Raw genomic sequence first — 17,967 nt, 5'->3', positions numbered from 1 at the left:
GGTTAAAGGTTAAGGGGGCATTGTGAAGTGAGCCATATAACTCTAGAATGGAGCGAGTAGGCGCACGAGGCGCCCCATGCCATCTAAATCTATCAAGATCTATTGTAGCGGCCGCTTGATCAAGACTTTGAATGATTAGATCATCATTATTCTACCCGACTGGGAATCGCACCCGAAATTTTTTACCTAAAATTTGGATCATATATTGTTGAGTACATGAGAAAATGATTCCCAAAATTTCAAGTAGTTTTTCCACGCGAATTTTTGAGATATGCATCGACAAAAACTTAAAAAAGACAAAAATTGAATGTTTGACGATGGATATCTCAAAAATTCGCATGGAAAAAATACTTGAAATTGTGGGAGTCGTTTTTACATGGCCTTAACATATGATCCAAATTTTAGGTCTTCAGTTCATTGCGAAATTTTCACCAAGTATAACTCACTGAGGAAGTACCTTAAGGGTGCCAAGTGAATTTGGCGATGACCTTGAAAACTGACATTCACCAACAAAGTTATAATTTTTTTAATTAATAGTATTAGACAGATGGTGAACATCGGTGACAATTTTAAAATTTTAGAACTTATGGATATCGAGAAATTAAATAAACAAAATCAGTCTTATACACGACCTCTTATGGAGTTTTGATTAAATTGAACGTTTCAACCCCCTAGGAACTCAAGAAAAATTTGAAAAAATTTGAAGATATGGGGAATGATGTGTTCAATGTGATGGCGACAAAAAACAATGGGGTACCGGGGTGAATAAGAGAGATATTTCAACCCGCCGTACCCATTTGATCCCATGCTTTCTCGAGGTTCGTCACGCGAAATAGAGGATTTTCCGCATTTATTTTCTCGATGTCTAGTTCCGGTTGCGGGTTTGAAATTTCGTCGGATGGATGAATACATATTTCTCCAATGATGAAGGGAAAGAAAACATTTTTTTTGAATCTTTTTCAAATTCATGGCACTCTTAAGTGGAAGGTGTGAACACAAAAATGTGAATATCTCACAAAATAAATGCGACAAAGTGGGCCCTTTTCACGTGGACGTACAAATTTCATGATTCCTTACATTAACGTGAACTTTTACATTCCCTGTTCTACAGAACTAGAGCAGTCTCTTGCAAGCAAACAACCCTAGTCTCTCCCATTCATCTCCTCCTCTTCGGATCGAGGAAAGTCGAGTACATCGACAGCTACGTCAGGCTCGACAACTGGATCAATCTGGAGATGAATCCTGAGCACGCAGCGGCTATTGTGGCATTGAGGCCTGCACTGGAGGGGCTTGTGGTGAGGGCTGCCAAGGATCCTGAGACCATCCTGGAGCTCAGTCCTGTTCAGGAGAAGGTGTTGGCTGTGATCAAGGCACTCTGTGGGATGAATGCTGGACGCTACGAGATGGAGCCCATCACTGGTGGGGGATTCATGTCGAGGAGACCTCCTAGGGGACATATCAGTGGCTTCACTGGGAGTAGGGGCGGTGGATTTGGGGGAGGGGGGTATGGAGGTGGTGGCAATGGGGGTGGCTATGGTGAAGGGGGCAATGGGGGTTATGGGGGTGGTGTACCACCCGCCAAGTTCATGAGGGGTGGCGGAGGGTTCAGAGGGGGATTTAGGGGGGGATTCGGGGGGAGGGGAGGAGGTGGCCCTGCAGGGGGATTTTATAATAGGTATTGAGGAGAGGAGGTTTGGGAGACAATGAAGATGATGGGGACGAGAATTTTTGGGGTTGTCAAGAGGAACACTCGAGGTGTATGAAGGGTTTTGATCTTGTGGAAGAAGGGAATTCAAATGACTTTCTGTACTTTTTAGTTTTCATTGATTCAGTAGTAAAGAGGTGGGTTGTGAGTGGAGAGAACGGAACAAGTCGATTTTTAATGTCACGATGCATAGGTTTACTTCAAGTTTAGGTATTTATAGATGAAAAATTCAGTGGCGAAGTTCTCCCAGTTGAGTTTTTGAGGGATATTTCCGAATTCGAGGGAGATAGCGACATTTTTGTGATTACATTTGTTGTAGGTCTCAATGGGTTTTACAAAAAAGGTTATAACAAAAATTTTGGTATCTCCGTTGGATTTCGAGATATTCACTGAAAACTGGGCAATAGTCGAAATTGGCTTGGACTGTTTTACCACTTCGCTACTGAATTTAAGACTTACAAAACGGTTTGTATTGAAATTTTGTCGTCTTGGTTGGTTCAGGAATATCTGTTCAAAGAAGTTATTATTTCTGAAGTTAGTCTGGCCTGACTTGGTCTTCTACTACTTCACTACTACTGAAGTTATTTGGAGAATAGTGTGGGAGGTAGGGGCGATGAAGATGACGAAGGAGAACCTGAAGATGACGGAGACGAAAATTTTTGGTGTATTTGAGGAGGAATATTGAAGGTGTATGATTATCTTTTGGAACAGTGGAATAAAGATGACTTTCTGTATTTATTTCTTCTCCTTTTCTCATTGAATCAGTTGTAGAGGAATTTCTGGTGAGGGAACAGAATAGAACAAGTTCATTTTTAATGTCTTGTTGATGAATATGAACTCAGCAGGCAAAAAAGAACAAGATGAGTCGACGTTCCTTCGAGTTTAGGTATTCAAAGATATCTTGAAATCCGAGAGGAGTAGAATTTTTTCAATGACTCTCTAGAGAGGAAACTCAATAATTAAAGCGATTTCTAATTAAATTTCGCCGTCTTTCTTAGATTTGGAGATATCTATTCAACAACTACCATTTTTGGATTCCAAAGGACCTGAATGACTGATTTTAGGAATAAACGCACGGAGAGAAAAATTCAATAAAAATTACCAGAAAAAAAAACGTAAAAATTACGTTGCGAAACGTAATCCGCGAGCGAAGTAAAATTCAATAAAAAGTGTGAGTCGGAACTTAAATTGTACGAATCGTCACGTAAATTCTACGATTTGTTCCGTAAAAATTAACCAGCCGTCTGATGACTCAGCGCTGTTGGGGACAACAAGTCGTTCCGTAATTTTTCCCCAACGATTGAGAAATTTGACGGAACGGAACGTAGAAATAACTCACCAGCTTCATAAAAATTGTTGAACGTTCAAGAATTTTTGATTTTGGAGGCATAATAAGTCGGCAAGTTTCTGTAAGATTTTACTTCTTCGGGAAAAATTATCTGATAATCTCGTACTTTGTTCTGTGATGAACCTGAGAATCATAGATCGGTTTCAATCATTATTTTTTAGTAATATTATGAGAAGTTCACCTTATAGTAATTGAAATTTGGAAATTAATATAATAATTGGTAATTTAATTTCTGAATTATTAGTTGTTAAAATAGTTCGGAATTTGAATATTTCAATTGATGCTCGACAAAATAATTCGGAATTTGAAAATTTAAATTGCTAGCTATTTTCAAAAATAAAAAAATTGGTGAGTAATATTAACAATTGACTTACTCCAAATTTGACTGTAATTCAAAATTTCGATTATGCCGACGTCTGCTGAGAATTCACTGAACGTTTCAAATTTCTTCTCTCGCATTCCTGTAAAAATTATCTCAAGACGATTCTCCATTACGGATTACGTCAATTGTTCCGTAATTTTTACTGAATATTCCTCTCCGTGCAGAGACATATTCTGGGGAAACTCACTTTACCACAAAATGAGTTCCTTGACAACTATTTTTTCCTTAAAATTCCTCGTTATTAAAATAATTTCACTATCATCGTCAGCTTGTCTCAGCGGTGTTTCATTTACTCTGTTAATTTCTGTTCATTTGATTCTGGAGTGTCGAATGCGCGAGGAATGATTAGAAAGTGAAAATCATCGACTACTATTCCACTATCCGTCGATGAAGATGAATCAAATTAGTTTTGATCCCTCAGCGGATTAAAACAGTATCGGAAGCTGAATATTTTACTCGTAAGTTGCGATTACCGCATGAAACATTGTACCACTTGTACTCATCATTAATAAATTTTCATCAATGCATTCAAATAAATATTTCTTCTAATTTTTTTCCTTTTCTTCAACTATTTATTACAAAAATCATAGTTTTCTTACAAAATGATATCCCCTTACCCCATTGTATATGCAAGATTTAACACTTACGGACTAATGTACATCAACTTCGACAGTCAAACTGCATTCGTTGATAATTGCATTGTTTTTGGCGTGGACACGTCATTAATTTCATGTTAGGGGTCATTCGCAAAGTTACTCCTAACGACCACCCAGCAAACAGTATGTCGACAATTTGTCGACAAATTGCCGATGTTCCGTTTGATTTGTAGATGGCACTGTCAAAAATTGTTTTCTGGGCAGTGGCATCGGTCGGAATTCTAAAAAATTCTCCGGTTTTCTGGAAAATTCAGCAAAATTTTTCAACTTTTTAGAAAATACGAGAAGTCTTCGGCTTTACAAAAAACTTGAGAATATTCTCGCACTTTCTAGATTCGTTTACTACAGTAGAGGCTTCCTATAAGATACCTTAGGGACAGTAGGAGAGTGGAATTCCGGGAACCCCTATGCCCCCACTACGCGCGCCCACAGAGAGGAGAAAAATAGGGACCAGCGGGTTTCAAATAAGATACCTCGCTCGTTGTGCCCGAATTCAATGAAATTTTCATTTTTACTGAATGAATATCGATAACTAATCCCCAGAACTAAAATTTGATCATCATATATTAATTTGTACTAAACTTCGGGATAGAAATGAGGAAACGATGACTCATGGTACACTTTTATAGAACGGTAGGATAATTTTTATCAAAAATGTCTCTCCGTGTACGCGCCCCCATCGAAAGGAGAAAAATAGGGACCAGCGGGCTTCAAATAAGATACCTCGCTCGTTGTGCCCGAATTCAATGAAATTTTCATTTTTACTGAATGAATATCGATAACTAATCCCCAGAACTAAAATTTGATCATCATATATTAATTTGTACTAAACTTCGGGATAGAAATGAGGAAACGATGACTCATGGTACACTTTTATAGAACGGTAGGATAATTTTTATCAAAAATGTCTCTCCGTGTACGCGCCCCCATCGAAAGGAGAAAAATAGGGACCAGCGGGCTTCAAATAAGATACCTCGCTCGTTGTGCCCGAATTCAATGAAATTTTCATTTTTACTGAATGAATATCGATAACTAATCCCCAGAACTAAAATTTGATCATCATATATTAATTTGTACTAAACTTCGGGATAGAAATGAGGAAACGATGACTCATGGTACACTTTTATAGAACGGTAGGATAATTTTGATCAAAAATGTCTCTCCGTGTACGCGCCCCCATCGAAAGGAGAAAAATAAGGATCAGCCCGCTTCAAATAAGATACCTCGCTCGTTGCGCCCGAATTCAATGAAATTTTCATTTTTACTGAATGAATATCGATAACTAATCAATTTATATGTATTTAATGTTTTGAATTTGTATCGCTCGCGTTCCCTTTTCTCTCTGAACAAAACCCCGCGTGAAAGAATGGCAGCTGATGTTGGGGGATTGTTGGTGGACTCGAGAATAATCACAGACGAAAAATTACGATTTTTCGATGGGAAAAGGGAAACAAAATCGATGTTTATTTCTATTACTTGAAAAAAGTGGTGTGACTCCCCCTTAAGGTCATTAGACCCTCATGATCACTTCGTTCGTCCCTCCATTTGACCCTTAACACCGTTTGATCCTTAAAACTACTCTCTTCCCGTTGAAAAATGACCGGGGCCATAGGTATCTTATAAGAAGCCCACGGAACATAAACACTCGGGAGACGATAAAAGTGCCGAGAGTGGGGGTAGGCCTCGAGCGCTCGGAGCGCGAGGTATCTTATAGAGAGGTATCTCATACATGGAGAGAAATATTCAAGAAAAATTACGGAACATTTCACGTAATCCGCAAGCGAGAATCATTTTCAGTGAATTTCTATAGAAATATAAGACAATAAATCAGAAACGTTCAGTAATATTTCGGGTCTGTCACCGAAAAAATANTTTCGGGTCTGTCACCGAAAAAATACGAAAAAGTCACGTAATTTTTCTGGAAGTTGTAAAATCTAACAGAAACTTCAAGACTTATTATGCCTCAGAACATGAAAATTCTTGGATGTTTAAGAATTTTTACGAAAAGTTTCGGAAAATTTACGGAACGTGTTGTTAAAATCTCCCCCTCACGGTGACTCATGGCTAGCCGTGAGGCGTCGGACGGATGAGTAATTTTTACGGAACAGATCGTAGAATTTACGTGACGATTGACACTTTTAATTGAATTTTACGTCGCTCCCAGATTACGTTTCGAAACGTAATTTTTACGTTTTTTTTCTGGTAATTTTTATTGAATATTTCTCTCCGTGTACGAAGTCTCTACTGTATTTCGTGAATCTTTTTGAAAAATATACGTTCTAATATTTTCCATGTTTTTTTTTTCAAATCTTGAAAACAATTTTGGAGAATCAACGAAAATAGTTGAATCTCTTGCGAATCTTTAAACGGCAAGAGTCAAGCCGCAGACATTTTTACGGCGACTCCCTGCTGCGAATATTCCTCCATTGGCCACATAAACAATTCTCTCCGATCATGGAAACATTTCAGTAGCGAAGCGGTAAACCGGGTTAAGTCAATTTTGACTTTTGGTCAGTATTTGATTGATATCTTGGAATCTAAGAGAGATCGCAAATTTTTTCTCATCACCTTTTTTATAGCCCTTAATTGGCTCTACAAAAAAGGTCATGATAAACATTTTTCTATCTCCGTTAGATTCCGAGATATTCGTCGAAAACTGGACAATAGTCAAAATCGACTTAAACCGGTTTACCGCTTCGCTACTGATTTCATTCGTGGGAAGCTTGAAAATGTCCTCATGTCGATGACGGATACCGTGGATATGGCCAGCAGTACGGAGGTGATGGTTGCGCTGTCCGCGGTCCTAATGAGGGACCAGGGGGAGGCGGCCTAATGTCGGCAGTTGACGAGGCAGGTACACACAGGTGATGATGAGAGTGACAGGATGCCGAGCCGCGGAGAGGTGTGGACGAGTCGAGAGTGATGCCGGCCTGTGCCTGACAGGCCACCATCAGTCCGTGAAAATCGAATTTGTAGGCGTAACGTTTGCCATGAACTTTTGTCATTATGTTTTTGTCGTAATAGTATCTGGGAATTTGATGGAAAAGCTGCCATTAAAATCAAATAAAAAAAGTTGAATTATAACTAATTTAATTAAGGCCCGGGTGGATTATCTTTCGAACGTGATCTTGATTGTTTTTTTTATTTTGATAATCTGGAATAATCTCCAATTGCTATTCAGTTTTATCGCTCATTTTGATTTCCGGCTGAATTTAAATTTTCTTTGGCCCTCACACGGAGAGAAATATTTGATGAAAATTATCCTACCGTTCTATAAAACTGTATCATGAGTCATCGTTTCCTCATTTCTATCCGGAAATTTAGTAAAAATTACTATATGATGATCAAATTTTATTCTACGTTAGAGAAATTTTATCCTAACGCATAATAAATTTTACCCTACCGGTACAGTCATTTTTATTTTTATCAGGATAAAATTTCTCTAACGTAGAATAAAATATGATCATCATATATTAATTTTTACGGAATTTCGGGATGGAAATGAGGAAAAGATAACTCATGATACACTTTTATAGAACGGTAGGATAATTTTTATCAAATATTTCTCTCCGTGTAGCCTTATTTTTAAGGATGTTTAGCCAGTGTCCGTAAATTGTCGGTAAATGTGTTTTTTTCATGGTCAAGGAAAATTCTGTTATTTTTTCGGCTGACAGCAAAACATATCAAACTAAGTTTTCTACAATGAGAGAAAAATCTGAAGTTCGATTTTCAATAAGAAAATAGTTGAGGCATTTTGGTGAACGATACGATTTTTTTTTGTATGCGGCACATAACATTATAGTAACTTCACAAGCGTAATTTTCGCAAATCAAAGTGCAGTTAAACTAACCAAAGTTCAAAAGTAACAACAACAAATCTATCGTGGGGAGAACTATAAAATAGTTGCAATGACTACATTCCATTGTAGTGATTACTTCTCCGGCACTAGTTACCGTAACCCATGAAAAATTGTTGAGGACTTTTTGACTATAATTCGATGGTGATGGAATATAGTCAGAAGAATTATATTTTTCTCTCAGTGTAACGTTAAAAAAAATAATCGCAATACTCTCGGCAGAAATGAGTAAACTAATTTTTCCTGATACACGGGCTCTTATGAAATTCATGTTCAAATTGATAATTCACCTACTAGAAGACTAAAAATAGATGTGTAAAATTGCACTGAATCCAATGGCCAGAGAAAAATCTGGGGTAGCCGGGCAAAAAGAGGAAATATTTGAATGATTCTATCCCATATAAGCGCATATGTTAGCGCATGCATTTGGTGCATTTTGTCTATTTCATTTCTAAATCACGAACATGGGTTGGTGGATTGAAATTAGTATCAAAGTGAAGGGAATATCTTCATCTCTCAGTTTAAAAAAAATCAATGTTTTCAAGCACTTGCGATTCTGGATAAACATCCTTAACAGCAGGAATGGGTGTGATAAATTCATTTCTATTTAATTGTATTGGAACGTGTAAAGTATCCGTGCATCTTGAATTTTGTAGTTCGAATACGAAATAGAAAAAATAAAATGGAAAAATCGAGTTCGCGGGGACCCATATATAACTCCCGTATTTCAGTATTTTTTTTATCATCTCCTAAACTGTGTAATACAGTCCGTTAGAATTTTTCCAACAGACGGGGACTATTATAAACATTATCTAAGAAAAACATGGGGAGAGTCTTAAGGGTGCCAAGTGAATTTGGCGTTGACCTTGAAAATTGACATTCACCAACAAAGTTATAATTTTTTAAATTAATAGCATTAGACAGATGGTGAACATCGGTGACAATTTTAAAATTTTAGAACTTATGGATATCGAGAAATTAAATAAACAAAATCAGTCTTATACACGGCCTCTTATGGAGTTTTGATTAAATTGAACGTTTCAACCCCCTAGGAACTCAAGAAAAATTTGAAAAAATTTGAAGATATGGGGAATGATGTGTTCAATGTGATGGCGACAAAAAACAATGGGGTACCGGGGTGAATAAGAGAGATATTTCAACCCGCCGTACCCATTTGATCCCATGCTTTCTCGAGGTTCGTCACGCGAAATAGAGGATTTTCCGCATTTATTTTCTCGATGTCTAGTTCCGGTTGCGGGTTTGAAATTTCGTCGGATGGATGAATACATATTTCTCCAATGATGGAGGGAAAGAAAAAATTTTTTTAAAATCTTTCTTCAAATTCACTTGGCACACTTAAGAAAAAGGTGTTTTCTAGGGATTGGTAATTTTTTTTTCTTTCCTTCAAATCAGGAACACTGAATGTGTTGAATTAAAAGTGAGTTTCTTGAATCGTAACCGCCACAGGGCTTTTATAGACAACAAGTGTCGTTGAACCGCAATTTGATCAGATTTGCTAATCACCGCAAACCACAAATGACTTTGAATTTTTGTTTTTCCATCCATTCGGCAGCAAAAATAAAAATTATCAATTTTCTGTCAGTGGTCCGTTTTGCCCGACCCTCCCCGCCAGTGTCTCATCAACCTCTTACTCACCTGAGCGCTCTGGAGAGTTTATCATAATTCATATTTGGTTTACTCTTGCGTTCACCCCATCTGCGTGCAACCTCATCCGGATCAGTGAGCTTGAATTCACCATTCGTACCCTCCCACGCAATACAAGTGGAATTGGACGAATCCGAGAGTAGCTCGAGGAGGAATTGCCATAGCTGTACTTGTCCGCCACCGACCGCCCCCGTGTTAGCGCTGCCACTAGATGAGCCAATCAGCGTACAGGTCCGCTGGAGGAGGCTGAACCTTTCTGATTTTTTACCAAGAAGAGAAGGTTAAATACACATGATACAGATACTCACATGGAGTATCAAACTTGGGGGATGGGTGATGCATTGAACATGAGGGAAAAACCATTTCTTCAGTTTTAGAAGTGAAAAAGTTATCAGGAATAATTGAAAAAAAAAAGAGAGAAAATTTTCCTAATTTGTAGACCGTATTTACTTGAGAGAAGTAGGGGAGGGGAGGGCAAAACGGACCACTGACAGGAAATTGGCAAATTTCTACTGCAATCATCTACGCGTCCATCTGCTTCGAACGCACAGTCGAAATTATCAATCGGTCAATGTCGGGTGCCAACTTCACACAGCTCATTTGACGGATTACATATCAGTAGCGAAATGGTAAAACGGGACTAGTCAATTTTGACTATTGACCAGTTTTCAATGAATATCTCGGAATCTAAGGGAGATAGCAAAATTTTTGTTATAACCTTTTTTGTAGAGCCGATTGAGAGCTACGACAAATGTATCCACAAAAATTTCGCTATCTCCCTTAGATTCGAAAATATTCTTCAAAAACTCAACTGGGAGATGCGTCGACTTTAACCGTTTTACCACTTCGCTACTGATATGACTGCTACTCTTCACGTATTTTTTTCTTCGATTTTCATTTCTATGAATTTTATTGCTAACAGGCTTCCGAATGGTTCCCAATGCTTGTTTTCAAAAAATAAAACCGTATATTTATGCTATTGGGATTTCTCAGTTATTCTGATGTGAAAATGAAAGGTGAAATATAGAGGCGTCAATTTTTTTTCATCACGCTGTGACGAAAAGTGAACTTTTCGGCACGCTCCGCGTGCCTAAAAGTCCAATTTCCGCCACATTGTGATGAAAAATATTGTTCGTAACTCGTGAAAAAATGTTTTTTGCACTCGTTACGAAATATACTATTTTGCACTCGTTACGAAATATACTATTTTCTCAAGAATTTCTGAATTTTCTGTCAGTGGTACGTTTTGCCCTACCCTCCCCTAAATTATTTTCAATGGCTTAAAGTATATCCCTAGAAAATAGTATTTTTCCGGCCTGTTGCGATGGGGTTTTTTACTCGTGTGGCGTTGGCCTCCGAGCCGTAGGCGAGGACTGGCCAACCACACGAGTAAAAAAACCCCATCGCAACAGCCCAGGAACAATATTTTTCTGTAGTGATTTTCAAGTTTTCGAGTTCGGGAAGTATGTAATACCAATTCCCAGACGAGAAATCCTGAGAAGCAGTACAGAAAAAGCTTTTTCTTACGATTGTCCCCATGGTCAAAGCATATTTTTTTAGTGACTACACGTGTGAAATAGTATATTTCGTCATTAGGCCGAAAAAAAATTTTCTGGCGAATATGAGGTTCGCAGCACGAGCCGAAGGCGAGTGCTCCAATCATATTCGTCAGTTTTTTTTGGCGGTATGACGAACAATATTTTTTGTCATGACGGCCGTAGGCAGAGTCCGTGAAACGCTGCCTTACGGTCGGAATGACAAAAAAAATCTCACGAAGGCCATTTTTATTATTGCAGGACTTTCAAATTTCAGTACTCCCCCTTCTTAATACATAATTCCATAATTAATGTTGGATTATATAGCTCTTTACTGAGAACTTATTTGATGAGATTATGCGTACAAAAACGAATCGACGTAGAGAGTGCCGGAGAGTTAATATAAACATAAACAATAACTCCATGGGGAGAAAGAACTGAGAGTTCTTTGTCGATAGGTGACGATATTCTTTTTGGTCTTTGTGACCGGTATTTAGTCTGCTGGAGCAATCCGTAGAGTACAGACGTTTCTTCCTCGTGCCATATTAACAAAGAAAGACAATCAAAAGTAAATTCATTGCGTTTAAGAATTATTTCATGACCCATTTCCATTAATTAATATAGTCCGAAAACGACGTGGACTTGTTTCCACTCGTTTCGGTGTGCACTCAACACGGAGATAAATATTCAATAAAAATTACGTATCTTTTCCGTAATTCCGGAGTGCAATGTGGTTGTAGGAAATTTTACGGAACTGTCACGGAATTTTTCCGGAGCGTTCCGTAATTTTTATCTGAATCTCTTGTGAAAAATTACGATACCATCACTTAAATTTTCTGAGTCGATTCCGTAATCGGTGAATGAACGGTGAGTGCCGTAATTTTTACTGAACATTTCTCTCCGTGAAAATCGAAATTTACTTAGAATTTCGCACGATAACCGGTGCAGCGTACCCCATAGTTTTTGTAGTATATATATATATACCTGTAATAATAATAATAATAATAATGAAATGTAATAATCATAAAACTGAAAATTTGAAAATCAATTATTTGAAACAATAATAATTCTTTGCAGTAAAATATAATAATAGTAGCGCCAATTGAGGGTTATAAAAAAGGTCGTGATAAAAATTTTTCTATCTCTTTTAGATTCCGAGATATTCGTCAAAAACTGACCAATAGTCAAAATCTAACCCGGTTTACCGCTTCGCTACTGAATTATCCTGGTTCCCCTCCCACCTGCTCTAAAATCCTATTCAACAATATCCTGTGACGTCACAAGATGTGAAGCGCTATATAAACTCCCGTCTTCTGTGAGAAATCTCCATAATTCAGGAGAAATAAGGGAGATAATCTGTACTTGGCTCACCGATTACGGAATCGACTAAATTTAAGTGACGGTATCGTAATTTTCCACAGGAGATTTAATTAAAAATTTCGGAATGCTCTGGAAAAATTCCGTGATGGTTCCATAAAATTTCCTACAACCACATTTCGCTCCGGAATTACGGAAAAGATACGTAATTTTTATTGAATATTTCTCTCCGTGCACTGATAGAACGGATTAGCTATTGTTAACGAATGGATTTTGGTTGGAGGTGTGGGTCTATTCGGTCCCACGAAATGTTCATTCGTTAATAGTTAACGAATGTATATTTGAGGAGCCTTGTTTGACTTGACTTTCGCCATTCAAGTGAACCATTCGTTAACTATTAACGAATATTCATTTGGTCGTATTTAACTCTACCATTCGTTAATAGTTAACGAATCTCGTTTGGAATAAATGAATCATTCTAGGGGAGCATGGGGCAAAATGAAACACGGGGCAAAATGAAACAGTGGGAAAATCTCGTCATCTAAAGGAGATAGGACATTTTTGAAGAGGACCTTTTTTGTAGCTTGTAAAATTCTCTACAAAAAAGGTTTTTATGAAAATCGTCCTATCTCCCTTAGATCACAAGATTTTCTTGCTGTTTCATTTTGCCCCACCGTCCCCTATCAGTGTGCGATTTCATAACTTTTTGTGAACAGACCAGTGTTCGACCCGTTGTTGGCGAGTATTTTTTTTACAAAATCTGCATGATTCAGGAGAAATAAGGGAGATGAAATTTTTTATTATTTTTCCGGTAATCCCGGGGAAAAATGGTACCGAAAGCATATGTAAAATCGCCGCGCCAAAGGAATCGGAATCATGCCCCAAAAGTCATAAATCCCGCGTACTTAACTGATTGAGACACAAACTAACGCTCCATTGAGACTATCTGAGGTGTGTATCACCGCCGAACACAATAGAGACCGCCCAATTTGCCGCCCGCGGTGTCCTACAGTGATCGACCACCCAGTTCATAATAAATTCACCGGCTTCCCGGAACTGTCGAGTTATCGAGATAAAACGTGGAATGACAAAGTCACACCGCCGAAAACAAATTTTACTTCGAGCCTCCAGCGTGACTTAACGGCTCCTCTTCACTCACTCCCTGTTGAGTTGACAAAAAATAAGTAAGAGCTGCGTTCGGCGCCGTAAGTTGACGCGATATCAAGGAATTTCCGATTCTCACGTCTTGTGTGGCGCCAATTATAGATCATGACAGTCACTAAAAATACATGTGTCATCCGGGGTCTCCGGACACTTTCCACCATATGAAATTCGAAAATTTTTGAAAAAGTTGAAAAAAGAATGTATCGACACAACAGATCAATTTTTAAGAAAATGTAATTTAAACGTGTAGGAAAGAAATACCAAAGCACCTTGTATTTATCAAGATCAAAACTATTGTAAAACTTTAAACGTACACGGAGAGAAAAAATCCAGAAAAATTACCAGAAAAAAAAAGTAAAAATTACGTTCCGAAACTTAATCCGCGAGCGAAGTAAAATTCAATAAAAAGTGTGAGTCGAAACTGAAATTGTACGAATCGCCACGTAAATTAATTCTACGATTTGTTCCGTAAAAATTAACCAGTCGTCTGATGACTCACCGTTGTGGGTACAACAAGTCGTTCCGTAATTTTTCCCCAACGATTGAGAAATTTTACGGAATGAAACGTAGAAATAAATCACCAGCTTAATAAAAATTCTTGAACGTTCAAGAATTTTTAATTTTGTTGGCATAATAAGTAGGCAAGTTTCTGTAAGATTTTACTTCTTCGGGAAAAATGACGTGACAAGTTCGTACTTTGTTCGGTGATAAACCTGAAAATTCACTGAACGTCCCGAGTGGAAATTCAAATTAGGATAGAATAAGAGACTGACCAGTGAAAACTGATTTTGATCAATTTTGGATCAGAAATGTAACGCTTGTTTGGGTCCATGCCTGGTCAAAATTCTAGGATTCGATATTCCTGAACAGTACTGGATCCGATACGGATCCAATCGAGATTTGACTGATCAGAATAGGATCACAATTCACTCCACCACAATGGATACAGATACTTCATTCAGAATCTCATCAGATCCTGATCCGACAGTCTAATCAATAAATTCTGACCAGTATTGAACCTAAAACTAATGTAGATCCAAGCTAACTGAGTGAAATTTCCAATCGGGNTGGGTCCATGCCTGGTCAAAATTCTAGGATTCGATATTCCTGAACAGTACTGGATCCGATACGGATCCAATCGAGATTTGACTGATCAGAATAGGATCACAATTCACTCCACCACAATGGATACAGATACTTCATTCAGAATCTCATCAGATCCTGATCCGACAGTCTAATCAATAAATTCTGACCAGTATTGAACCTAAAACTAATGTAGATCCAAGCTAACTGAGTGAAATTTCCAATCGGGGTTTCAGATTTCTTCTCCTCCATTCCTATAAAAATTGCCGGAAAACGATTCCCCCTTGCGGATTACGTCAATCGTTCTGTAATTTTTACTGATTATTTCTCTCCGTGTATTGGATGTGCACACATGTCTATATATTTATATGTATATCAATACTTCTCTAGTTGTAAACGGAGAGAAATTTTCTAGAAAAATTCTAGTACGAGTACTGGAAAAAATCACAATCCACCGGCTGTGAAAAATTCTAGTACTGTTAAGGATGCTCGACACCCTTTTAGCCAAAATTGACGTTGTTTTCATTTTTGTGGCAAATTATCGATGGGAGTGACGTGAAAAATATAACGATTTTGTGGTTTGTCATTCTTTAATGGCTCACGAAGTTGCGTAGTGGTGCGATAATTTTCATGCGTTTTTTCTAGTTTTGTGATTCTTTTTAAAAGTTTAGAGAAAACGCAGGAAAATGTTCGCACCACCTTAAAATTTCGTCAGTCATTAAATAATGACAAAACGCAAAAACGAAAAGAAATCGAACGAGTGAAATCTTTACAAAAATACGGGGAAAAATTCACGCTTTCCCCAATAAAATTTATAGTGCAGGCACTGGAATTTTTTCGTGGCCGTCACTTTGCGTCTCTTTTCCCGTGCTGGCACTAGAATTTTTCTAAAAAATTTCTCTCTGTGCATAAACCTCCAGGTTTGAGCAAGCGTAAAAAAAAAATTCATTTTTCGTTTTTTGTCTTGTGTAATACCGTTGTAAAGGATTGCCGCTGCCGTCGCCGCCGACGGATGAAATCTTGTGTCCTGCTGGTGTAGATGCAGTGGGTGCGTTTGGATCCTCCACATAACGCGCCAAAAAAGAAATTTTATTCCAATATCGGGACTACCTCACGCATTTTTAACAGTATTTTAAACTTCACTTCCATATTTTTATTTTAAAAAATTTGTTGCCGCAATAATTTTTGGTTGATCGAGAATTCTGCGATTAATTATTATTACGATTGTTGTTATTGTTATTATTAATTTTTCATTTCTTAAGATAAGGGGTAATTATTTTACTGGAATTAAAGAATCAGGACGGCGTTGAATTGGGGTTTATTTCGTGATACGCATTGTCCGGTGGACAGAATACTTCTGAGCGACCTTTGGCCCGAGTCATTTCAGCCCTTATCTCACTCCCCTCTACTCCACTTGTTCCTTGCGTATACAGATGGGATTCCCCGGCAGGAGGTACCCTATTTTTTGGGAATGATATCTACGGGTATATTGTTAAGGATATTTATACATTCTCTGAAATACTATACGATCATTATTATTTTACGGAGTATATTGACGTAAAAAATGCAATTCAGTCATGTAGTTCTTGAAAATCGGAGAAAATTTTTTTTTTAGAAATTGCTGTATTCAAACACTACTTGCGGATTGAGCTGAAATTTCTCCCAGAATTGCTCTTAAATAATAGCAATTATGTGACGAAATTTCAAATTTTTAGCTCCACTTGTACTCCTTTTTGCTTTCGCATGGAAGCTCTATCGCTCAAATTTAAGTTTTCAATTTTTTGTGTTAGGGTAACTAAATGTGGTACAAAAAGTCTGAATATCGATTTTTAGGTGGTATCTGTGTTCATGTATTCTTTTGTTTGTGGTCTTTTTTGATCATTTTTTAAGGATTTTTTTAACAGGAATAAATCGAATTTCGTGAATTTTTTATGAATGTATGACTTTAAAAAACTGTATTCATTGACACCAAATAAAATTCAATTTTTCATACAGATTCGAAAAAATTGATATTTTTCCAGAAATCAATATTTCAATGATCACTTAAAACACTGTCTTCAGAATGGAATTAGAATTGAAAACAATACCCTCTTGATTCTATCAGAATGTGATGGGAGTTGCACAATCCGTTGAGTTACAGCACATTGTTTATGCGATTTGAAAGAGAAAATCGGTTTTTTCATCATTACTGCACGTAGAAAATTTTACGAAACTGTCATGTCATTTTTACCTAAAATTACGGAATAATACTCACCATTTTGATGACTTTTCAATAGATGATAGTACTCTGACATGAAAAAATTGAAGAGAATAGTAAAACAAGAATTTTAAAAAAGTGAAACCATCCGGAAGAAAATTGCTAATTAATTAGCAACAACAACTGTACTCATTTATTTAAAAAATGCAATTGTCCACTTGTTTTGTGAAGATTTATGACAAGTTCCCGAAAAATCTGCACATACATATACCCATTTTCTAAAAATATCATATCTCGAGATGACACAACATTCTACATCATTTCCAGGCAAAATTAAAAGATCCTCAAAGCGAACAATTACAAAACTTCCACTCGGAAGCAAAAGTCATTTATATATTCAGGTGTCAATGTTGGGATCTATTTTTTTTCGCATCTGAGGTATATGTTGAATATATGTGTGTAGGGGAGGGTAGGGCAAGACGGACCCCTAGGGCAGAACGGACCGCTGACAGAAAATTGGTAATTTTTGCTTTTTTTCTTTCTTTCATCACACGGAGAAAAATATTCAATAAAAATTACGTATCTTTTCTGTAATTCCGGAGCGAAATGTGGTTATAGGAAATTTTACGGAACTGTCACGGAATTTTTCCGGAGCGTTCCGTAATTTTTATCTGAGTCTCTTGTGAAAAATTACGATACCATCACTTAAATTTTCTGAGTCGATTCCGTAATCGGTGAGTAAAGTCAGAGTTCCGTAATTTTTACTGAACATTTCTCTCCGTGCAGGAACTCTGAATGTGTTGAATTAAAAGTGAGTTTATGCCACTCATGCCTGAAACCGGCTGAATTACACAATTACAAACCGGCTGGATTACAAAATTTTGTTCAGTACTTGTTGGGAAATTTCGTCCTTAACGTGTGTGGTTACATCACTCGCCTTCGGCTCATGCTGTAAACCCCACACACGTTAAAGACGAAATTGCCCCACACGTGCTGAAATATACTATTATATGATACGTGCGTGTAACCGCATGGGTTTCAGTTGACTATAGTCAACTG

At 37.4% G+C, this 17,967-nt stretch overlaps 2 protein-coding genes across 3 annotated transcripts in view; one reads left to right on the top strand and one right to left on the bottom strand.

The window, feature by feature from the left end:
• Window positions 1-2,080, top strand: part of LOC107041763 (dosage compensation regulator) — a 10,955-nt gene extending 8,875 nt beyond the window's left edge. For both annotated transcript variants that reach the window (XM_029126381.1, XM_029126382.1), the window contains one exon: window positions 1,112-2,080. In XM_029126381.1, coding sequence (XP_028982214.1) covers window positions 1,112-1,682 — 571 coding nt within the window. In that variant the 3' untranslated portion in view covers window positions 1,683-2,080. The remainder of the gene's footprint in view (window positions 1-1,111) is intronic.
• A 4,734-nt stretch (window positions 2,081-6,814) lies between these two features.
• LOC107041762 (DNA-binding protein D-ETS-6) overlaps window positions 6,815-17,967 on the bottom strand; it is a 22,629-nt gene continuing 11,476 nt past the window's right edge. Inside the window, exons 3-4 of the mRNA XM_015262490.1 lie at window positions 9,604-9,868; window positions 6,815-7,118 (exon numbers count right to left, since the gene is read on the bottom strand). Coding sequence (XP_015117976.1) covers window positions 6,827-7,118; window positions 9,604-9,868 — 557 coding nt within the window. The 3' untranslated portion in view covers window positions 6,815-6,826. The remainder of the gene's footprint in view (window positions 7,119-9,603; window positions 9,869-17,967) is intronic.

Source organism: Diachasma alloeum, unplaced genomic scaffold, assembly GCF_001412515.2.
Source record: "Diachasma alloeum isolate Michigan unplaced genomic scaffold, Dall2.0 Dall_scaffold_00379, whole genome shotgun sequence".
In the NCBI taxonomy this organism is placed as follows: Eukaryota; Metazoa; Arthropoda; class Insecta; order Hymenoptera; family Braconidae; genus Diachasma; species Diachasma alloeum.
Note: the sequence above shows the minus strand (reverse complement) of the source record. Positions and strands in the feature narration are given on the sequence as shown.